Genomic DNA, 24,601 nt, shown 5'->3' with positions numbered 1-24,601 from the left:
GATAACGACGATAAAAAATCATATTAAAATCAGAAACAACTAATGTTCGCTAGCACATTAATGGTGGTTATCATCGGCAGGCGGTTAACGGATTACTATCACAAATCGGATAAATAAGGAAAGTGTCTATTTCTATCAACAAAATTAACACCACAACAGCACCGGATGGCTGGGATTGGAATTTTACATTTGCGTATGGGTCTGGGTTTTTTTGTACGTGCGCCAACACAAGGTCAGAAAAAATTGGAAATTTAAACACGAATAAAGGGAACCCGAGCTGGTAAGGTGTACGGCGCAAAAGTAAACAAAGCTATAGCGACGATATTCGAATAATTCCACCGGAAGCATAATTGAACCTTAACTAACACATGCTAATGGCGCGTACGCCAAGGATCGAAGGGAGGAGAGGATGGTTGGTGGTTGGACTAATATAGTTTAAAAATATCATAACACGTCCACACGCACACACACAATGATGATTGTTCGCTTTCGTCTACTGCAGAGCATCCATTGCTACGCGAATTCGTTCGCTGTTGCTTCCAGGATCATCGTTTACCGTCGATGTGGCGGCCGATCCATCATTGCTCGGTTCCGTCAATGTGGACGATGTTGCCGTGCCGTTGCCATCAGTGCCACCATCATCGCCAGCGGCTGCTGTCGCCGTTGCTGTCGTGCCCGAAGGATCTTCCTCGCCTGCGACCACCGATGGACGTCGCTTTTTGCGCTGATGGTCATAGTTCACTAACCGCTGACCGACAAGATACTTGTCGTTCTTGATCGCCACGTAGAGCTTCTTGAACTGGCGCACCTGCAGCACAAGGATTCCGATCACGAACGCGATCAGCAGGAAGAAGGGGTAGATCTGCCGCGCGAAGAACGTACGCGTGAGCGGATTCGTAAAGAACAGCGGAAGGATCGAATGGGCGATCACGTACGGGACGGCCAGCGCTAGCCCGAAGCACGTAATCACCGGTATGCCCAGTTCGCGCACGATAAAGTTCAGGTTTATATCGCGCAGCCCGTCCCGGTAGGCTTGTTCGATCGCACGCTTCAGGGCCCAGTCCGGACCCATCAGCGTGAGGGCGCAAGCAATCTTTGTGTAGAGTACACCTAGTGCCCAATCCTGCCACAGGAACAGAACCGGCGTTTGGTCTGGTGGCACGCGCAAAGGTATCACCACGACCAGCTCTAGCAGCAGTCCGAACATCAGCGGAATCACACCGAGCATGTGCACGAACACGATCATCGCCATCGCGTACGAGGTTGCAATCGACATCCAATGTTTGATGCGCGCGATGACGGCGGCTCTTCCCTGCGGCAACAGATTCACTGCCAGCGCGATGCCACGCGAGATCAACCAGCAAAGATACATCCCGATCGCGGCGGTGTACAGTTCGTGTGGGCGGGCTGGCGTTTCCGTGCCCGTGCTGCTGACCGCACTCGGGGGTGGTGCAATGTTGGACGATCCTATCGATCCAAGTGCCATCCCGTAGCGTCCGATCCACACCGGAATCGTCAGTACGGCCAGCGATCCGATCGCCAAGCTAATGCACATCAGCACCAGCAGCCCTATCAAACGTACGCCGAAGAACTGCGGCCGTTCGTAGGGCTGAAATCCGACCGGTACATCGCGCTGCATGATGGCCTGATGGGCAGCAGCCAATCCGGCACCAACATCTGGTTGCTGCCTGGGTGGGGCCGCATCGTCCTCGTTCGGGCGTGGATCCGCCCCGAGCAGATAGCTCTTGATGCCAAGCATACGGGCCACCACATTGCACCAGATGCGTACCAAACCTTTCAACCAGATTCGGGTGTGCGATTGTTCGAAGAAGCTGGGCAGAACAAACTGTGGCGAAAGAAAAAAAAAGGTAAGCTGTAAGACAATTTGCGCAAAAAGGCACACACAGCCACCATACCTGTAGCAGCAGCAACTGTAGACTAAGCTCGTTCACTTCCGAATCACCTGACAGTGTGTAGGGCAGGAATGTGGGCCAGAACGTTTTAAGGATTTGTATGGGTGCCCAAAGCATCAGTAGTACGGCCGAACCAAAGATCGTGGCCGATGATATTAAACGGCGCGTGTGACGTAAAATCGACAGGTGAATCATTTCCTATTGGGAAAGAAAATAGTGGAAGCAATAGGTGTAAGTTCATCTTTTGCTACAAAAATGTCCGAAGAACCTGCACCTTACCTGAATGGGGCTAAAATCGGGATCATTTAGATTGCGCAAAAACCAAAGCACACCGGGCCGCAGTACTTCCCGCAGCAGTACGATAAAGGACGCAAAATAGTACACATACACCATGCCAAACATCCAGTGGATGAACAGGGATGTGCCCGGCGCAACCTTAAAGCTCGCCTTACGATCCTTGAGCGTGGCGTCAAACATCGGTAGGGAGCAGATGTCTAGCCACCAGCCACAAACAAGCGGCAGCACACCGATTTCCACGACGGACAGCAGTGACACCTTCACCACGATGTAGCACAGGCCTAGGATGCGCCGTTGACGTCTCCAGCGCAGAAACCGCGCGATCGCATGCAACTTCACCAGCGTAATGCCGATCACGCAATATCCCAGCATGGTGGTGAGTAGCCCATGAAAGTACGTCAACTGTTTGCCCGGCGCGTTGATGCCAAGGAACGAAATCAGAAAGTTTCCGATCGAGTAGGGACAGAAGGCAAACAGCACAATGAATGCCGTGTTCAGGGAAACGACCCAAAATACGTGCTCGAGAAACACCATGGAACCGTCCAGACCGAGCAAACGCTCCCAGGTTAGCTCTTCTGCTGCCCGTTCCCATTCCATCGGGTTCCAGTTCGCTTCATCGCCAGCTGCTTCCGCCTCGGGTTCGTTTATGACCGCCTCCGGTGGCTCATCTGCTACCGGTGGTGGTTCCGCCGGATCTATTGGCACATTGTCGGCAGGTGGTTCGCCAAAGTTTGCCCGATGCACCGGACGACGTAGCGCTTCCGCATCCGGCTGTATAACGTTTGGTACGACGGGATCTTGCTGCTGTCCGTGCAGCAACGGTTCATCGGCTGCATTGCGATTGTTGAGCAGATTATTATCGAGAAAGTTGTTATTGTTGTTGTTGTTATGCTCTTCCTCGTTGTTGTTATCATCATTGTTGTTGTTGTTATTATTATTGTTAGCAGCATCATCGTCGGGCACTTCAGCCTCCGGCTGACGCACATTGGCTGGACCGTTCCCGTTTGCGGCCGCCTCCGGTACCTGTGGATCGTCCTGCTCGAGCCAATCCGGACCACCGCCGTGAATAATTTGCTCCCGCAACCATACAAGCCCGATGAAGGTGAATAGTGTGCAGGTGACCACGAAGCAGCCCCTAAACACGTCGATGGTAATGTTCTCCGTGGAGAACATATCAATCGGTAGCGTGAGGACCATTTCGATCGAGCCGGAAAACAGGAACCGATACGTTCGGTACGCGGTCAGCGGCACGATTCCCAGCCAGGCGAGTGCGACAAGCGTATAGTGTATCCAATACTTAACGGCCGTTCCAACCGAACTGAGCAACCCCTTGGCAACGTACTTCAGTGGTAGAACGCGTGGCATATCGGGTGAATAGATAGGCGTGAAGGAAAATCGGTGCCCGCACAGCTCACAGTACTCTTTGCGCGAGTAACGCATCCACTGCATCAGACAGTCCTGATGTATCCACTTGATGCTACCGGTGCAGATGCATGGATGGAACAGCGGCCGATCGGATTGGGCCTCACAACGGCACACCCGACAAATATCACCTTCCATGGCTGCTGTTTTCTGGCACTGCTGTTTGACTTCACAACCGCAAAACAACTGTTCCGCGAGCGGGAAGATGGCTTCCGTCCAGATTCCAGCCTCCGGACCTGGCGGAACTACACTCGCGGACGGGCGGAAGAAAAACTTACACCAACGCTTACTGCGCCACTGGATGGCGTCGTTCGGTTGATGCTCGGTTGCTAAAGCACGAACCTACAACTTCTCGCAGCGGTGCCAGCATCGTTCTGACACGGAATGCAAAGCCTGCCCCCTCGGTGACCCGATGCGTTCGACGGTCTGCTGCAGGTGGTCGGCCAGCAATTGGATACCGAAACGTGCAATGTGCACCTTGGCGGTGTTACTGCAACCGGGTAGCCTTTCACGGGTCTACGGGGGATTTCTCCACAACACTTGTTCTTTGCAAGGTGGGCAGGTTTGTTCACTAATCACGACGAAGAAGCACCAGCCTTTTGTCTACGCAGTTTTTTTTCCTTGCTCGAGCACAAAAACACGTCCAGTACGACCTTGTGAAATCGCTCGCTAGAAAGCTAAACCAATGAGTGCTACGTTCGTTTGCAAATCTAACCGTTGTGTGAGAGAGGATAACACACAAGGAAATTGTAAAAAGGCAGCCGAAGGACAAACACGAAAAGTGTTTCGAAATTTTACTGCAAAAGTTACGTTTTCTGTGCCTGTCACCTGGGTGCAAAATGGTGCTTGACGGACCAAAGTGGGTATAATATACAGGTGGGCTTATAGCTCTTTTCAGCAGGCCATTTTTAAATACCCGTTTGACGTTTCGCGTTACGGTTTCCATGCGTACCTTTACACCTCCACAACGATACACACAACCAATGTGACCAGAACTACCGATTTTTGATAACCCTACCGATTCACAGATGAGCACCCTGAAACTACCGATGTTTCATGAATCCTTCCGAAAATCACAGATTTTTCTTAATATTGGTCAAGAAGCCATAAATGCATGTCCTAATTCATTTTTCATGGCAATATCTATTGTATGCAAACCACACGTATCGTAGAAAATAATCTGGTCACTCTGTACACGAGGTACGCTTTTTCACACACATGCTCAAATGACCGTAACGCGATCTGTCAAATCTTTTTTGTATTTTTTTACAGCGCAGTTGTCAAAGCATTAGGGATAAGCCCACCTGTATATTATACCCACTTTGTGACGGACGATCAATGACGTATTTCGGCTGGGAACTGTCAAACTGCTGCGCCTGTCAACAATCCAAACAGTCTGTGCGGCGTGTTTTTTCCGCGATACACGTGCTTTGTTCAACAATGGGTAAAAAGAATAAAATAAAGCATGCCGAGGCAGCAACGGAAAATGTGACCATCGCTGAAGAATTAGGTAGTGTATAAAGACTGACCGGTGTCGTTACGATGCTAAATGAACTATTTTTCGTTTTGTTTCTCAGACGGTCAGCAAGCACCATCGGTCAAGAAAAAAGGCAAAAAGCAACTGGCTACCGAAATTGAAAGCACGGTAGCAACGAACGGCAGTGCTTCGAATGGGGTTAAAAAGGCCATTGTCAATAAGAAAATTAAAGCCGACAAAAACGACGGAAAAGATACAGAGTCGAAAACTAAACAGAAAAAAGGCATCAAGGATGCTACTGTGGAAGCGGACGAGGAACTCATTTCGTTTAAAAAACCTGGCAAGAAACGTTCCGCCGAGCCGGAAAAGTCGAACGAAGAGGTACCGACGAAGGTGTCCAAAGCCGATAGTAAACTTATATCGGCTGGAACGACAATCGATCAAATTGCTGGTGTAAAGCTGAACACCAAAAAGGCTAAACGGGAGAAAAGGCGTGAAAAGCACGCTGTGCAAGTTGCGGAACAGAAGAAAAAGTTGAAAGAGAAGGAACGGGAAGAAATCCGGCAGTATCTGACCTGTTGGAATACGAACCGAGCGATGTGGAAGTTTCACAAGCTGCGACAGATCCATATTCAGGATCACGTATTTGATGAGGATGAGATTAATGCTGACCTGTGGCCTATCGCGCTGGATTATTTGAGTGGTTCGAAGGGCGCTAGTAAGGATATATTGGTGCAGAAAGCCAAAAGCATTATAAAGGAAGGTGATGCTGCGGCAGCTGGAGATGGTGATGAAACTTTGCAGGCTAGTAGCAAATACGAACGTGCCAGAGCATTAATACAGTGTTTGGGATAAGCTACAATAGCAAACATAACATGAAATAAACTATGCATGGTTTGCAGGACTTTCGAGTATACTTTGCGATCGCTTTATTCCAGGCTATGGAAAGATAAGGTTTCTAACTAACGCACTTTACACACTTTGCCGTAACAAAAAAAAAAACATCAATGAAGAGTCATTTCCTTACTGGGAAAATGGAACACACTTGATCCATCTAATGGATGATGAAAATGAGCACAAATTATAACAGCCTCCTTACAGGGGACCCACCCTAAGCAGGATCATCATTTAGTGGTTCCCACCACATTCTGCACCCACGTTCGCAGCTTATCCGTATCCTGCAAACCGACCAACCGCTGTTCAACTTTACCGTTGCGAATCGCTAGCAGTACAGGGACGGACGCCACTTCATAATCCAGCGCTAGATCCGTGTGCTCATCAATATCAACCTGTGGCGAGGAAAAGGTATTGTAGAGCGAAAGAGAGATGTCACAGCATAAACTATGCCTATTACATAATGGCAACAAGCCAGCTTACCTTTGCCAGCTTTATTTTGCCCGCATTTTCGCCAATTACTGTTTCGATTCGGGGTGTTAACATGCGACATGGGGCACACCAGCTGTGGAACAAACGGAAAGCGGGCGGTTTAAGAAGTGGGTGGAAAAAAAACAAGAGGCACTTTCACATCGGTATTACGTTGCAAAGAAGTCCACTATCACCGGGTCCTTGCTGTTGCGAACTTTTTCGTTGAACTCTTCCGGGGTTTGTACTTTGAAGATTTCGAACCTTGGTACACTGGTGCTGATACCTCGCACTAAGGTACCAATAGGAGCGCGCAAATTGAAGATTTTTTGTAGGGCTGCCATCATTCGGGTGATGATGAAAATAAAGAAATAGCAATATAAACACGACCTGATGTTTGTCGGAGAACGGCCAGCATCAGGCAGAAGTTTGACAGCTGATGTAAACACAATCGTTGACAGCAGACGTTTGGGTAAGACGTTTGGATGCCCGGCACACCATTAGGCAACGGTCTAGCAAAAGGGAAACGAGATACAACAACGGCACAAATTGAATAATGATAAATATTTACTGCGAAAAGTTGTTACAAATCGTTATAATTCTTTATCTTTTTGTACTACAAATACAGTTCAACAATCGTATGTAAGATCTTGCCATTCCGAAGCAACAGATGCAGCTAATCCCGAAATGGCTCATTAGTACAGCATCCAAATGGACATATTTAATGGCCACGCGTTGGCGGAGTTAAATCCGTGCGGTCGTTTGTTTTGTTTACCTCCGTTCAGACCACCCTTCAGATAACCGGCATAATTCGCGCTGTATGTTTGTGCTCTGAGTTTTGCGTCATTTGCGGCCGGATTCTGCGCACCCTGATGCACTTCACCGTGGGGTAGATCCGATGATCAATGGCCGGTTCGTTGAATTGTGGCAACAATTGTTAGCTTAGCGAATTAATCGCCTTGTTGGCCAGCCGGGATAACATGATGATGGGGATGCATTTTATGGTAAGTCCATTAGAAACGGAACGTTTGGCCGATTTCTTCCCGTGCGGCTTCTTCATGTCAAGAGTCTGACCTCGCGTGCCGATATTCTCGGCGTAGATGCCGGCTTAGCTGGTTGTCGGTGAATTTTAAAAATATATCTTTCGACATCGATGATGTTCCTGTTGGGCGTCGCTCTACGCCGCCGCTTCCTGTCGAACGACTGGCACAGCAAAGGTTTCAAGTGCCACTGCATCCGAGTTTTCCCCCAGGTTGAAGCGAAGCGACCCATTAGAAAAGGGATTTGTTTGGGAGATCTTTATTTGTGTATTAACCTTGCGAGTGTAAATAATCGTTTCCATACGGAATGGGAAACTAGAAACGGGGTAACCAATTCTTAGTTTGGATGGAAAACAACGTTATTCTTCCTAATGGATGATCACTCTCCATCGGCAAGTTCTCTGAACTCTCCGATATCTGAATTTTCCTTCTGCGTAAACTGTTTCCTTTGCGCGTTGCGAGCGCACGTTAAGAGAGAAAAAGATCGTTTGAGAAAAAGGAAAACCCAGATCCCAGAGGGGGGGAGTATAGGATGGGGTGGAAAAATCACCAACACACCAACGGGATCGCAGTACACGATCGTGAGTTTTTAACGCTCCGTCCGGACGGTGGATCGTGGCGCGGGTTTTCTCGGGTTGAGGTGTTAAAATGTGCCGGGTTTGTTCTAGTTTTCCCGAAAGTAAAATTTCATTTCGGTATCTACGCGGCTGGTGGCGCATCGTGTCGCGAGTGTTGTCGCGATCTTGCTGTGCTGCACAGACGAAATCGACCAAAAATTCGAGCGAATTTCGAATTCCCCTTCGGTCCGGGAAAGGTTTTTCAAAGCGTGCGTGCGTTTCAATGTGAATGTGTGCGTGTGGGGAAATGGGGGTTTTCCCGCATAAATTTGCACGGTCAATGTGGTTCGGAATGAAACCGGGCAAACACTATACGGAGGAAGTGATCGAGTGATAGTGTGAACCAACGTGTGTCAAATGCGAATTATGGTGTAGAAAGTGAAAAGTCATAGGAGTAGGTTTCCTTCCCCTTATGCCCTGCTACAGTCTCCTACACGATCGCTCGAGTCTACAACCAACGTGGAATTCCAACCATTGTACATTTGGATCGTGTCCTTGTCAGCCATTCGACTCGCAAGAAAATTTGGCTACTCTTTTTTTCCTTTGTTTTTCCTCTTCAAATCTTCCGCCCGGTTTGGTAGTCAATGTACGGTACGCAATTTTCAACATCATGGCGTCACCACAGTTTCCACTCTCCTTTTTCCCACCAAACGGTTCCATGCGTTACCGCATGATATTGTTCGCCGCCACCTTGTGGTAATTCTAATTTTAAACCACACAATCTCTTTACCGCTCAGAATGCGAGTTGTGTGTGTGTGTCTCGATGTTGCTTTGTTGTCATAAGGTTCATTCGTTCTAACGATCCCTCGAGTAGATTCCACGATCATTTTACGCATTTGAAGATATTCTCACTATCTCTCAACAAAAATTGCATTTCTTCCCTAGCCCTAACTTATGGAGCACTCACTAATTCGTTTCTTATTTCTTTTCGTTTCATCTGCAGGTGAGCGGACATGTAACCATAAACTAGGTTGCACATGGGCTGTCAAAACGAGATGATCGAGCAAAAATCCCGTTATCACACACCGAATGTCCCGAATGTGATTGTGTAGGTTAGTAGGTCAAACCGTGTCGCCTTGAGTTAGTAAATCGCGTGTGTACACCTCCGATCTATAGTTGCTAGCTTCAAAATTGTTTCATTTGGGATCGTTGGAAAAATGTGACTAAGAATGCACTTTAGTGCATCATTGCAAGTGTGGCATGTTTAGTGCATTATGAAGTGGTGATAAATCGGTATCGGTATTCGAAGAAAGCATCCTCGTAAAGTGCAGTAAAGTGTCAGCTGTGTGTCGTTCTTGTGTAAAAGTGGAGTGGCGTTCCGAATGTCTGGAATGTTTCAATAAAAATAAAGCAAAGAAGCAAAGAAAAAGAGAGGCAAAATTTATGTGAAATGGTGATCCCTTGGTGCATAGAGCATGTGCATGTTTATTTATGTTGCAGTGAGAATTTTTTTTTTAGTGTCCCAAAAGTGTTGGTGAGTGTTAGTGCAAGTAGTTGATCGGTAGTGCGTTTGGGGTTTGGTTAAAAATGTGCGTTTTTTTTGTTGGTGCGCCACGGGGTATTGCTTTCTATGTGAGATGAATCGTGCGTGAGTGTGTGTGTGTGTATGTGTGTGTTCGTGAGTGTGGGCGTGTGTGTCATCGTGCACTTTGTGTCCCGTGTCGTGGAGCCAAGAAGTATTAACCAGACATGTGAGTAGAACAAGCTGTTACAATAAAGATATTTAAAAAAGATTAAAAATATTTAAAAAATATTTCAATATTTCATTTATAAAAGATATTTCATTTCAATTTTAACAGATATTTTTAAAAGATATTTCATTGATGCTGGACGATTTTTTGTTTGTTAACTTCAACATTTGATCTTCATTCCAAAACTCACTTCACTTTCTTTCCCAATGATATATAATTCATTAACATGGAGAAAGATATAAATATATTATTTATTCATATAAATAATATTCACTAAATTCTTCGTTCAAAACTACACTATCTCATCACAAGGAATTAAGAAAATGTGAGTGATAAAACTCCAAGAAAATAAATGTTGATGAAATTTTAGTAACCCCGACACAACTTTAAGCATAATTCCCCAAAAACTGATATGTATCGGATGTCGTTGGCACCCAAGATGATACTAAGATTAGAGAGGTGCCAATGAAGGCGGTTAAGCGCGTGTGGTGGCGTGTAATATCTTTATCCATCTAGTCGGATACTGTCCGTCAAACTTGTTGGGCCTCCGATTGCCCAACGCTGCGGTCGCGTTTTTGACGGCCCAATCCGACGTACTAATTGTCATAAATAAACGCGGCTAACGCGACATGCCAAGTTGCCGCGGCTAGTGACGATGGACGGCATTGCGCGGTTGACCGATGATCGTTTACCCGCGGGTGGAGGGAACAATTCAGGGGATCCGTCAATCGTCAGGTAGGCGGTCGGACATTACGAATTCTACCGATGCGACACACACAGAAGGGGACGCGGAAAAATCTTCAACAACTCACGTGTTACGCATAGGTAACGTTGGCTCAACGACGCTCTGTCCGGTAACGGACACTTCTCTGGTGTCGTTCCGTGTCGAAAGCGTATTCTTGGCCCGTTTGGTGACCCTTTTCGAATGCTTCTAGCCAACACGTGTCCCGGACGGTACGATGAAGAGGTTGCTTAAACCACTGATAAGACTATACCCGTACTACCGTAGATCTTGTTTTTTTTTGTTTTTCCTTGAGTGAAGAAATCGACCGAAAAGAAACAACACACCGAATTAGCATTCTGACCAACGCAAACGACGTTAGCGCACGTTTCGCCGTTTGCGAAGGAATTTCTCTTCCGCCACTCTGTCCGGTGCGCTACGAGATGTGACCATTGTTAGAAAATAGGCACAGAAAATCCGTTGAGCCGATTGGGCAAAACAATAAACTCATTGACACCGCCCAGAAGGGCGGTTGGGTTTGAAAATAACGAATACCGAGAAGTACGACAAAACAGCTTCGCGGTTAATAAATTTGCCATTTTTCTAACTGGCAAGAAAAACGGCCGTTTGTTTATGAACGTACGGGACAGGAGTGTATTGTTTCTGATATCCAGTCGAAAGCCGAAACCGGCTGCACGTGACAGCCATAAGCGAGCAAAAACAGCTTCCTCAAACAATAGATTCGTGGAAAAATGTAAAGTGGAACTTGAAGCGTTATAACACCTCCGTCGTTGTTACCGGTCTATTAGGCTGCTCTGAAAAGTTTTAGTATCAATGTCTAGTGATGACATGGACAAACATATGGCCCTCTTTGAATCCGGGAGGTCTTTGAACTTGTCTTGGCCCGTAAACCGAAATGAGTTTGACATCACTGGTTTAAATCGACGATTTTTAGAGCATTTTTGATGAGATGATCTTCTTGAAGAAGAGTTCTATTGTTACCTTACTAAACTTGCGAATAAATTTGTTTTCCTATGGGTATTCCTGTCTAAATACATTTTCCAAATTTGACCTTGATCGTCTCATTCACATTGATGTAATATTCTGCCTTGTAGACGAGATCTCCTTCTCCCTCAAGTACTTCGTCTTCGTTGATCATTATAATTACTTCACAAAATTATCTTCACAGAGATGTGGCGTTAAATACGTTCTCTGTTCTCTCTGCAAAGACTTGATTCAGAATGTCCGGTGTCCTGAATAATATCCCCAATGACTTGATTCAGGATATCTAGTGTCCTCAATAATATCCCCAACTTTCCTATCCACAACCCGAACCTACTCTCTGCAATGACTTGATTCAGAATGTCCGGTGTCCTCAATAATATTCCCAATTTCCTATCCACAACCCGAACCTACTCTCTGCAAAGACTTGACTCAGAATGTCCGGTGTCCTCAATAATATTCCCAATTTCCTGTCCACAACCCAAACATACTCTCTGCAATGACTTGATTCAGGATATCTAGTGTCCTCAATAATATCCCCAACTTTCCTATCCACAACCCGAACCTACTCTCTGCAATGACTTGATTCAGAATATCCAGTATCCTCAATAATATTCCCAATTTCCTATCCACAACCCAAACATACTCTCTGCAATGACTTGATTCAGAATATCCGGTGTCCTCAATAATATCCCCAATTTCCTATCCACAACCAGAATCTACCCATGTTAATTAAAGAATGAATGGTTTTGGAAGTTATTTTCACACTGCGTGGCTAATTAACTACAATGCTACCTCTATTAGCAACGTAAAGCAATGCAAAAGGTAAACCACATGTTCGCGAGAAACAAACATGTCTGCCGTCTGCGTTCACGCGAGAGCCGTTAAGAAGTTGCACGCCCAGCGTAAAAGGTTCGATTATTGATACATGAGCCTTTCTGCAGTCTTAATCGATGCGTCGATCAAAACCACCAAACCCGTGCGGTTCCTTTTGTGCGGGAGGTACGTTAGAAAGTTTCCCTCGTACCATTGGTGTCCCCCGTTACAAAGAAACGGGGTGAAATACAAAATTTCTTTAATGACGCCCGCGCAACCACTAAACGCTACGCGCGCGCTAAAGGAAGTTATGTAAAACAACGCCTACTGAGACGTGTGTGCAAAGGTGTTTCCAAACGTGTGGTGTCACAAGAAAATTCCCAATCTTCGGGATGCAGGAAAAGGGGATCGCTGTTTTATTATTATTATGCTACGATCATCGAATAAGGAAGTGATTTACGGGTTGATGATGGTGGCTGGATGGTGCGTAGAGGAGTACCCGGGCCTTTAAGGGTTCACCTTAGTGGCGGTTGGCCAAGGGAAGTTTGGAGTTTCGGTGGCAAATCTTTTGCCTGTTGGATAACGATTTCTGGATTAATTAGAGAGAAGCAGCAGAACCAAAAACCAGAATGTCGGAACGATGGTGAAAGGCATAAATCACCAGAAAGACCAGTTGTGTAGGTTCGTGTTACCTTGCCAAGGTAAAGCGGCACAGGGTTGTTTTTCTTATCTTGGCTCAGGTTTCCTTTATTCGGCGCAACGAATTAAGATCCACGCTAACGAGGTGTTAGATTTACGCATTAAAAGTTCATCGAACATTCGATAAGATATTACACGAGCTTTTTGTCGTTTATCATCGAGTGCTGGAAGCGGACAAGAACAGTCTGTGAACCGGTACTTTGGAACATTATGGAGGAAAAATGGGATACAATTTGAATGAGAAATGAAGATGTTTCCGAGATCGATGAGATGCATGAGAAGTAGCTACATTCCACCAGAAATACTTGCACGTGATGCAAGATTAAATGGCCAATTCAACCAGAACGGCTATCAGTTTTGGATGACACTTTTAAACAGGAGTTGCTTCGTTATAATGTATTCCTTGCAAGAAATTCTATCCAAAGCCAAATGCGGCCATTCGTGGCCGATAAATTTCTCACTTCAGCTACGTTTGCCCTCGTAATGAGATGAAAGTAAGCCGAATGATTAAATTTAAATTCGAATCCGAATAGTCCGGCCCCTCAGCTTGATGCTGTCCGGGCCGGGTTTGGAAGCGTAAAAGGGAAGAATACGTTCTAGAATTCTAATCCCCTCCATACCGGGGCCGTAAGCCGCTTTACTTTGTTGCTCCAAATTATAGACCTGCGCATCGAAAACGGATCGAGACGCGTCCAGTTTCGGAAGCGTAATCGGTTGCTCCATTTTTTCCCATTTGTCGGACTAAACAAATTGTTCTTCTTCGCTCTCGCTTTTCCAAGGGCTGTAGGTAGGGCAGATACCTTAGCTGGTGCTGGCTGAAAGTAAAACGTACAACACAAAAAAATAAAACATAATCAACACAAACGAAAAAGAGAAGAAAAAAAACAACTGTGTAACAGATCGAGATCGTGGATTGGAATGAAATCGAAATTGGAAACGAAGCAGGAGCATCTTAACTTCGCTACGGCCCATTCTACGCCTCAGGTATCATTCGATTTTGGACGCCGATGCCTTCGAAAATAGCATCTCCTTAGGGCGCAATAATAATGTTAATTGCTCGGTCGGGATTCCAACGGGCGCAGCCTCCAGCCAACGTTCTGCTCCGTAGGTAATCCGCCCGATAATTGGGTTGTTTGTTCTGTGGTTCTAAGCCCAGCCCGCCTTACGGAACAGGTTTTTTGTCCGAGCTGCCCGGGAGTTTCTGGAGTTTTTGGCACGAGCGCTGCACTTTCTGCAGAATCATCTTTTGGTAATATTTTTCTTTTTCCCTCTATCGCTTTATTGGTGTTATTCATTCGGTTAAGAAGTCTAATTTCTGGTGGAACCCGTCGCTGTAGTCAGTAATTTATTTATTGGCCGAATTTTTTAAATTAGGTGTGCGTGTTGTCTAGCTGTCGGAGCAGCTTGGATCTAGAATGTTTATAGTTCAGGGGTGAAAGCATTCAAAAACGAAGAATTGCAGAACTTAGATTACTTTGGACACTTATATCAATCATAAATATAAGTTATAAAACACACTATCTCTCTCTCTCTCTCTCTCTCTCTCTCTCTCTCTCTCTCTCTCTCTCTCTCTTTCTCTCTCTCTCTCTCTCTTTTTCTCTCTCTCTCCCTCTCTCTCTCTTCTTGGCTTTTAACGACCTTACAGGTCACGCCGGCCATTTCTGTCTTACTAGACTTATTTTACCACGTAGCTGGATAGTCAGTCCTTGTTATGGGGGGACGGTCCGGATGGGATTTGAACCCGGTCCGGCCGTGTGGACCGGCGCCGTTTATGGCGCGTGAGGACATGACAAAACTGCTGAATACGGTGTTTACCGTATTAAAGCCGGTACCCTTTACGGTTAAAGGTCCACACAGCCAAATTTAAAGACAAAATATAGTTCCGAGCCATTTTAGTCACATTGTGTATGTTCAATGTGGAACAATTGTGTACACTATATACATATTTCGATTTCCTATCCCTTGTAATGAAAACGGCCCAACACAATTGCAAAACAACTGCTCAAAGATATATTTTTTGGGTAGAATTTTGCACAGTACATGAAGTATCTGCCACGTGTTTACAAACGCAGACACACTGTTGCGTCATTCGCAGTTTTTTATTTGTTATCCGTCTGTCCGTAAAAAGTTGTATATAAGACGTTCTCAGGATGAAGTCAGTTATCAGTTAGCTGAGTACAGACAGTTATCGTAAACCAATTAAGCCATCACAATGAAGTACACCATCGCTTTCGTCCTGATCGCTCTGTTTGCGGTGATCTCGATCTCCCAGGCTAGGCCACATCCCGAGGAGGCCGATGCTGCCGTAGCTGCCTCTAACGAAGGTGCAAGCGCCGAAACTAAATTTGAGGTGGAATTATCCCCGGAAGAGCTGGCTGCTTTTGAGGCTTTGGGAGGCCGCGGATTGAACTGGGAGAAGATTTTGGCTGCTGTTGTTGAGATCCTTCCTATCATAATTAGGAATCTGTAGAATGATAAATTTGAATAAACTGTAACCTATTTTTGTGTAATTTTCATTTTCAAATCGCGGCCTCATAACTAAACTACATCCGAAGACTTGCTTAATAGAAAAACAGTTAATCTTTAAGAGGAGGAAAAAGTTGAAAGAATACAACAGAAATTGTTATACATTTTGGTCAACATTGTTATTGAAAGAGAATGCGATATAATTGTTTATTGTTATTTATATTCTTCATTGAATCTGGCTGCCGTAGCCCACATACCAATCCTAATAATTATGGCTTAGCCTTTTTAGATCTAAAACCAAGTTAATGTCCTTTAAAAATACGACTGATTTGGCCAAACTAAAGCACAGATCTGCATCAATGAAACATGAAGACATAAATCGCTTAGGTCATCAGTAGCATTGAGTTACTGGCACAAAACAGGCGTGAACATTAGACAAAGCTTCCGTTCTAAAGTTTAATTACGAACATGGTCGGTGTATTTTTCCTTCTATTTTCTTATACCTCAAAAGTCCAAGTAACAAACTCTCTCTCTCTCTCTCTCTCTCTCTCTCTCTCTCTCTCTCTTCTTGGCTTTTAACGACCTTACAGGTCACGTCGGCCATTTCTGGCTTACTAGACTTATTTTTACCACGTAGCCGGATAGTCAGTCCTTGCTACGGGGGGACGGTCTGGATGGGATTTGAACCCGGTCCGGCCGTGTGGACCGGCGACGTTTATGGCGCGTGAGGACATGACAAAACTGCTGAATACGGTGTTTACCAAAAGACCTCTGCAATTGCGTTAATTATTGCATATTTTAACGGATAAAGGATGCCAAAGACTGATGCCAAAGAAAGGATGTCAATAAATTTTGACACTAAAACAAGAACCTATGGATAGGCACATTCTAGAGACGATTCTACACTCTACACACGCATAGAGTTATCGGAATAGAATATTGTTTTGAAAGATTATCATGTTTTCCAGGGCGATACTATCAGATTACGATATGCATAAGGGTTCACACAGCAAACTTTAAAGACAAAATATAGTTCCGAGCCATTTTGGTCACATTGTTTGTCTTCAATGTGGAACAATTGTGTACACTGTATATTTCGATTTCCTATCCACTGTAATGAAAACGGCCTAACACAATTGCAAAACAACTGCTCAAAGATATATTATCTGGGTCAAATTTTGCACAGTACATTAAGTATCCGCCATGTGGTTACAAACGCAGATACGCTGTTGCGTCATTCGCAGTGTTTTATTTGTTATTCATCTGTCCAAAAAGTTGTATATAAGACGTCCTCAGGATGAAGTCAGTTATCCAGTTACATTAGTGACAGTTATCGTAAACCAATCAAGCAATAACCATGAAGTACACCTTCGCCATCGTCCTGATCGCTCTGTTCGCGATGATCTCGATCTCCCAGGCTAGGCCACATCCCGAGGAGGCCGTTGCAGCCTCTAACGAAGGTGCAAACGCCGAAACTAAATTTGAGGTGGAATTATCCCCGGAAGAGCTGGCTGCTTTTGAGGCTTTGGGAGGCCGCGGATGGAACTGGAAGAAGTGGTTGGGTGTTGCTGCTCAGGTCGCTAGTGGAATTCTGAACGAAATAAAGCATGGTAGATTTAAATAAACTGTAACCTATTTTTGTGTAATTTTCATTTTCAAATCGCGGCCTCATAACTAAACTACATCCGAAGACTTGCTTAATAGAAAAACAGTTAATCTTTAAGAGGAGGAAAAAGTTGAAAGAATACAACAGAAATTGTTATACATTTTGGTCAACATTGTTATTGAAAGAGAATGCGATATAATTGTTTATTGTTATTTATATTCTTCATTGAATCTGGCTGCCGTAGCCCACATACCAATCCTAATAATTATGGCTTAGCCTAATTCGATCTCAAACCAAGTTAATGTCCTTTAAAAATACGACTGATTTGGCCAGACTAAAGCACAGATCTGCATCAATGAAACATGAAGACATAAATCGCTTAGGTCATCAGTAACATTGAGTTACTGGCACAAAACAGGTGTGAACATTATTGCAAAGCTTCCGTTCTAAAGTTTAATTACGAACATGGTCGGAGTATTTTTCCTTCTATTTTCTTATACCTCAAGTCCAAGTAACAAACTCTCTCTCTCTCTCTCTCTCTCTCTCTCTCTCTCTTCTTGGCTTTTAACGACCTTACAGGTCACGTCGGCCATTTGTGGCTAACTAGACTTATTTTTACCACGTAGCCGGATAGTCAGTCCTTGCTACGGGGGGACGGTCCGGATGGGATTTGAACCCGGTCCGGCCGTGTGGACCGGCGCCGTTTATCACATGCACCACCGGGCCGCCCCTAATTCTACAAAATTCAAATTATCCTTTTCATCAATGATGTCTTATCTTTCTGAAGAAGTCCTATTAGAACAGCAAAAGAAACTAAAAACCTATTAAGCTTGATCGTGATATCTAGAATCCGCAACTTACACGGTACGAATCGCCTTTAAAAACTAGCCGAAATCGTAAACATGTTCTGCTTGAAACCACTCGAAAGCATCCAGATCATTGAAACTGTTTTTTTTTCCTACGCTGTATTCCACTACCCGTTGGTAGTGTCTAATCACTTCACATCGGTTCTCGCTGTTTTAGCCCCGGCAGCATGTTGCTGTGCATTAATTTACGATGTGAGCAATTAATAAATTTATCGTACTAATGAACGACGCACGGGCTTTGGAAATCCGTCTGGCACGGTGCGTCGTTGTTGGGAAACCTGATCGATTTGGGCGGTCCGTCTTGAGGATTCTCGTGCGACGAACACCACCGATCGCGATCTGTTTTGATGGGATGAAATTTCCCTTTGTTGCGATGCGCCATCGTGTGAGATGTTTCCGGAACTATAAATATAATTTGGCCGTTGTACGGCTGGATTTCTAGAGGATCTGGAGAGGAGAGGCTGGACTCGTTCGAGGTAGCTGAAGATGACCGTTAATCGTTGCCTGCTAAATAACTGTTCTGTGCGCGTACGAAATTAGCAAGATCTTGACTGTGGTTGCAACGGTACCACCAACGAGGCAAGTGCCGAAGAACGCTGGAGCTGGCTGCCGAACAGAACAAGGTTAATATGAGTTTGAATTGATGTTTCCTGCTATGGTGGTGGCTTGTCTCCCTTTAATCGAACGCAGCGTGAGCGAACGCTGTCCGCCTGGTGGCACTGTTTCACCTTGCAATCATTACGATCTTGCTAACGATCGTTTATGGCTGAAACAGTGATTGCGCCGATGGCCACACTGATCGATTCTAGTGTTTCGCTATCACTGCCGTTGGGAAATGAGTGAAAGAAAGAGAAAAAAAAACCGTTTACAAAAATGCACCCAATCATCCGCTGCAAGTGAAAAGTGAAAGATAGGAAAAACATTCCGCACACAAATCGGAATGGAAAGTGTGTAAACCTTCTTCCACCAGCACGTACACACACCAGCGGTACCACAGGGCTGCCTGTTCGGTTTTGCCCTCGACACGTTCATTTGTTTGTTTGTTTCTACATGCGTCGCGGGCCACAATTATTGAACGCAGGGACACAAATAGAAAGACTTGTCCGCCCAAAGGGACAAAAAGGGGGGGGAGTTGTGGTAAAAATAGAGCGCCACGGATACGGATGGAAATGCAATGAAAACTTAAAACGCAAAAGGGCCAATAGCATACCGATCTAATAAGTTAGTTTCACCTTCGCCGGGGTGGCTTCGCGTGCCACGGGGAAGTGATTTGATTGATGGGGGAATCGGCCCGGGGACCGATGTGTGTGTATGTGCGTTGGGACGCGGGGAAGGGGGAACGAGCGCAGGTTTGTAACCCGGAAATGGTTCGTCGCACATGTATGGACTATTTTTAGTGAAATTATCAATACGAATGAGACGAATGGAGCCGTAGTTTGAGAAAAAAAACAGCCCCACCCCCCCCGGCATGTGCGTGTGCGAGGTGAAAATGGCTCGCCTACTAGGTCGTTGAAAGAAAGCAGTTTATTTAAGGAATATTTAATTTTAAAGATGACTTGATCTTGGTGATCTTCGGGCGGCGGATCGTGCCGTTGTATGGATTTATGTGCATGAGGGCGATTAAGAATGAACTCTGTATGAAACAAAACCCGAAAGGAATCTCCAAAAAGGTCATTTTTGTTGGAAAACAAAATTCTGTAAAACATCGTCCCATTTACGTCGTCTACTGTTTGTTGAAGTAACTAAGTTACTTAGCGGATTTTCCAAGGATTTCAAATTAGCAATTGATATTTATGTATTCTGATGATCATTTTGACTACTATACTTAGAAAGATATATTTCTTTAGTCTAAGTATGTACTATGACTCTTCTCAATATTCAAAGCTATGCTTGGAATGTCAAGGCAGTCGTCAAAACATCGAGACTATTTATATATTACCTACTTCTGCATGGGAAATTCAATACGAAAGTGTCAAGATGCAAGCTACAAACAAAAATGGCTCGTTGTCGTCGAACGATTTTTAGCAGATCATTTAGGATAGAATTTACGTTCGTCCGCTGCATCGTCTAATGTTAACCAGATGGCCGTTCTCGGTTTCCCAGAATATGGCACACCAAGAGTTGATGATATTTTGAGCAACAGTAGCTGGTTTGCGAAATTTATGGTGCATTCAAATCGCGAGCCGGGAAAACAAAATTTCAATTTAAATTGCATTCTATTTAATTGCTCTACAAATCTTTAACTGTATCGCTTTACCATTGTATGTTTGTAAGTGTGTCTGTTAGGAGGTGAGAAAATTTGCATCGGAAAAATGGGTGATCGTGTGCGAGTACTCTATTCTTGCTGCTGTTGCTTAATAAGTGCACCAATATTGCACAACGGCTCGCTCGGATGGTTAGATGCACGCGAGACAGGTTTGCTTCCTCAAATGAAAGTTCCCTTTCGGTTTACTGTTGACCATTAGCAAATGTTACGCTGCGTTAGGCCCTAAGAGAGAAGGTAAATTTTTGGGTAAATTTTGATGCTTGTTTTGACACCTTCACCCACAACACGAAACTGTGCATGTTCCTGGCTGGTCAACGACATCACTTGGAAGCGGTACAGGTCACTAAAGGTGCCGCATTACTTGAAGAGGATGTTATCCACCGCACCTTGTAGTTACAAAAATGGGGAAAGAGGGCCAGTTTTGAGGCTCGTTAGTACGACCACACCTTCATTGGTTCCCTTCCGTTTACTGAGCATGGACGGTGCAGACGAGCGTGCGACAATAGGACGACGCATCCGATCACTTTCCCCTTGCGCAGTTGAATGTACCGGAAAACGCACTAATTGAATGCGTTTGTCTGATAGTTTGCGGTAAACAATGATCAATTATCGATAATTGAACATTGGGTGAATTGCAAATAGTCAACCTGTCAAGTCGTATAGATCGACTAACAGCAATCAATCGATGGAGAACACATGATTGGGAAAATCGATGTAATGGGTAATTGTGAAGATATTACAAAAACTGAGAAGTTGATGTGATTTTGCTCAAGGCAGCGAAATAAATATATATCCTCCGAGTTCCATACAAATGTTTCAATTCTTATGACAGTTCGTGACGATCTATAAGAACGATACCTTGGAAGTTACACCTCAACTTCAGGGAATTCCTTCACTTCTAGTAATATGGCAATTGGTATTCCAATACTCACTTCTATTCTGTTCTAATGGAAGACCTGTGAAGCCTTCACGAGTTGGCTTTTTTGTGTCATTCTCAAGATCTCTTGAGTCCTAGCGAGAGTAATTCTGAATATTATTCTCTCGAATTTAATCAAGAGTATCTCATGAGTATCTTGTTATTAGTAACTGGCCTGTACTAGTATCAGTATTGGACTGTGAAGAAGAGCAATTAAATTTGGTGAAGTGGTATAAAGTAGATTTGCATTTATGTTTCACTCCACACCTGTTTATCCCAAGAACTATCATTATATGCTACATTTGCAATCGAAAACTACTACGTAATATATGCCCGTTTGCCGATCTCGCTCAATGTATACAGTCCGCTTCAAAAGGGTGTTTTTGCATTCCAGTCTAATCATACATCTCTACTTACACGTCAGAAATAATATTAAAAACTGAACTGAAATTAAGCTGTATCATTATCCGGCGAATAGTTACACGACTTTCACGTCCGTAATATACTCTTCCAACGATTCCACAGTACACTCTCGATACACACGGGGGCGCTGGTTCATTTGCCAGATTCCATCAGTAGCGTCTGCAATACCTCATACCTTTCTTCACTTCGTATCGGCACATCGAGTCTGGCCACCCGGCGAAGATCGATCTTGAGGGTGGGTGTGGAGTGACAGTACGCGATGCACGAATGCACCTGCCAGATAGCACAACCGATGTACATAGCACGGACCTTATCGGCAAGTTTAGATTGCATGTAATTTACACCTCAAGCAACACACTCGCACTTGGGGATTCGATGTCCAAGTGGTCGATGTGGTGCGTTCATGTTTAGCTGATTATTTTACACACCGGACTGGTAATGAAAGTAACCGAGCTGCGTGTGGTGTTGAAGCCATCGCTTAGCCGTCGCTTAAAATGGTTCCCTTGAATGGAGTCGCTGGAGCGAAAGGGAGAGTCACAGACCGGCTGCGTCAATTATGACGGCGTTTAATTAATGGGCATTACGCAAGGGGTTGGAGTGCTTTTTCTTTTTTCATCGAGAAGCCCGATTTTGTGCGAATGTCACCACGAATGAGGGTGAAATCCTGACGTACAGGTCTCTTGGTACGTTCGGTACGTTCGGTTGCGTAATTTAATTATTTAGATGATGCTCTTTAAATGGCGACAAAGAAGGACATAATTAGCGGGGGCTATTTCACGTACACTAATTCCATGTGACGTGTATGGTGTCCGGATGGACAGGTTAACGGACGTTTGTCTCGTTGCTGGGAATTTCTGTTCCTGTGGAGTCGCTTACTTTCGCCAGCAGAGGTGAGTTCTTATAGAAGGGTTTGTGCGTAAACAAAGCTAAATCTAATTCGCATTACGCAATACACCCTGCAACGGTTGAAGTCATCCTCGATTAATCTTACACCAAAACACTCACTTTCCACTGTGCTGCTAATTGTGCACTTCTAAACATGCGACGCACTACTTCCACCAATTCTCACAAAACAGCGGCATTCCATTTCGCGTTAAACACGCAATCGATCGCACCTAAAAGGCACGGACGGTGATCACACGGCTTCATGCTCACGCGTCATTAATCTTGCACACTTGCTCCAGACGGCTTTTTGGCTTCTGTTGCGATTCGGCGGTCGGCATATGCAGACAACGTTCCCCCCCCCTCCCGAACACGTTGCGGTCGCAGTATGCGGTTGGAAGAAACACATCTTCCCATGTTACAAGACGTGCCCCAGAGCCGAAGATGGGGCACAAACATGATCAAACATGGCCTCCAACGTCGTGTCTCCCTGTGGTGCCCACCCCGGGTTTGTGTCCTGGGCACCGTTTAATCGATGCACTTCGATGATTTCTGCAGTGTCTGTGTGTGTGTGGAGTGGGCTTTTCGGTTGAATGGTGCAGTTAATTGGATTTGATGTCAAAAGCAATTTACAATCCATCATAAATTGAGCGTAATCGAAGGGGTGCTCAATAAATTAGATTTTCTTTTCTTCTTATCCCCTCGCCCAGGGGCCGTCGTGCCTCTCGTCGACGGAGTACGAGGCCGGTGCATCGATAATTTCTTTCATCTGCAAATGTATTTAGGATTTTTTTTTGGGGGGAAGAAGCAAACATAATTCAACAAGAATGCTGGTGTTTGTTAAGGAAATCTACAGCAGAGTAATTAGGAAGCTTAGGTAGCCTTAACCGGCCCGAATGGTTGAAGATCCTCATCTGAGAGATCGCTATCACACGTTGGATGATGGAGCGACTTCTAAGTTTTGCTACCATTGTACAATGTTATGTCTGATTTGTTTTGTGGTTTGTGTGTTTTCGCCTTTGGTTTTTTTGCTCTAAGATAACATAAAACAGAATGACAGAATACAAACCTGACTCATTAACTTTTGCACGGCATACATCCGAAACGAGATCAGGTTTCATTCCACCTTTTATTGGTTACGTTAGTTGGACGGCTTTTGACGTCATTTTAATTAGTTCACCTTCATTATAAGTCATGTTCTTTGATGGGTTGAAAGATATGATATGTAACACGACGTAAAAGGATTTCTATTTAGAATTTGTTTCTTACTTTGTACATATCTTATTAACATTTCAAAAAAATTGAAAATATTACTCGATCAGCAATACATTTCTCATCGACGAAGCTTTACTTTCACATTATTTCCAGTGAAAAACTATTGTGGCCGAATGGAGGTGATCCCAAAGTCCTATCGCAGTCCACGCCGTCGCTGAAATAAATTAAAAAACTACCAACACAACAAACCGAGCCCCATTCCGGTACCTCGCTAAACTCCAATCGCTCAGCTGAAGCTCTCTTCCTGGTGCTCTCTGATAAAGGGAAGCGAGATGGCAGAAATAGTTGCCCTTTTTCCAGTGCACCTGCCCCTGAACTTCAAGCGTGCGGTACGTTTTGTAATCTGATTTTCATTGCCGTTTCCTCGCAGCAGGTACGGTGCAGCAGTAGCCGAACCCCTTGGGTCAACTCTATTAGCGGACAGCTTCCTACTCCACAAAAAAATAACATGCCGATAGAAGGGCATTAGACGAGCCTGTGGTTACCTACGAGAGATAACAATTATTATTGCACTTGCACTACAGGTTGCGTTTTTTTTCTTTAGTTTTTGCTACATTGCTACATTGGATCAAAGAGAGAGAGAGAGAGAGAGAAAAAGGGAAGGAAGTGTACATGTTTTACCGAATTCCAAACCCGATCAATTCCTGGTGGGTTTCGGATAGTATCGATCACTATCGGTGGTAGGGTCAGGTGGTGAACCAGCTCTAGGGTCTGCGGACAGACGACCTTAAGCGATTGCACAGACAGCAACTGCTAATGGAACTGCTAATTGGATATTTTATGGAATTTACCAGTTACTGAGAGTGCGTCATAAAAAGATACATTATTAGCTGCAGGTAGAGTT

The 24,601-nt window shown here is 44.7% G+C and overlaps 3 protein-coding genes and 1 long non-coding RNA gene across 4 annotated transcripts in view; 2 read left to right on the top strand and 2 right to left on the bottom strand.

Annotated features, from left to right (window-relative positions):
- Positions 1 to 110: 110 nt before the first annotated feature.
- LOC125770637 (E3 ubiquitin-protein ligase MARCHF6) lies at positions 111 to 4,481 on the bottom strand. The gene is made up of 3 exons (XM_049440505.1): positions 2,193 to 4,481; positions 1,917 to 2,111; positions 111 to 1,846 (listed from the first exon to the last, which is right to left on the bottom strand). The coding sequence occupies exons 1-3, from the start codon at positions 3,768 to 3,770 to the stop codon at positions 494 to 496; spliced, it is 3,126 nt and encodes a 1,041-aa protein (XP_049296462.1). The 5' UTR covers positions 3,771 to 4,481; the 3' UTR covers positions 111 to 493.
- A 517-nt stretch (positions 4,482 to 4,998) lies between these two features.
- Positions 4,999 to 6,023, top strand: LOC125770699 (uncharacterized protein C7orf50 homolog). The gene is made up of 2 exons (XM_049440631.1): positions 4,999 to 5,142; positions 5,210 to 6,023. The coding sequence occupies exons 1-2, from the start codon at positions 5,073 to 5,075 to the stop codon at positions 5,962 to 5,964; spliced, it is 825 nt and encodes a 274-aa protein (XP_049296588.1). The 5' UTR covers positions 4,999 to 5,072; the 3' UTR covers positions 5,965 to 6,023.
- LOC125770732 (thioredoxin, mitochondrial) lies at positions 6,015 to 6,905 on the bottom strand. The gene is made up of 3 exons (XM_049440687.1): positions 6,646 to 6,905; positions 6,487 to 6,568; positions 6,015 to 6,398 (listed from the first exon to the last, which is right to left on the bottom strand). The coding sequence occupies exons 1-3, from the start codon at positions 6,816 to 6,818 to the stop codon at positions 6,234 to 6,236; spliced, it is 420 nt and encodes a 139-aa protein (XP_049296644.1). The 5' UTR covers positions 6,819 to 6,905; the 3' UTR covers positions 6,015 to 6,233.
- A 1,281-nt stretch (positions 6,906 to 8,186) lies between these two features.
- Positions 8,187 to 24,601, top strand: part of LOC125770752 (uncharacterized) — a 38,066-nt gene continuing 21,651 nt past the window's right edge. Inside the window, exons 1-2 of the long non-coding RNA XR_007419234.1 lie at positions 8,187 to 8,522; positions 9,072 to 9,819. This is a non-coding gene — a long non-coding RNA (uncharacterized LOC125770752). The remainder of the gene's footprint in view (positions 8,523 to 9,071; positions 9,820 to 24,601) is intronic.

This window comes from Anopheles funestus, chromosome 3RL (genome assembly GCF_943734845.2).
Source record: "Anopheles funestus chromosome 3RL, idAnoFuneDA-416_04, whole genome shotgun sequence".
NCBI lineage: Eukaryota > Metazoa > Arthropoda > Insecta > Diptera > Culicidae > Anopheles > Anopheles funestus.
Note: the sequence above shows the minus strand (reverse complement) of the source record. Positions and strands in the feature narration are given on the sequence as shown.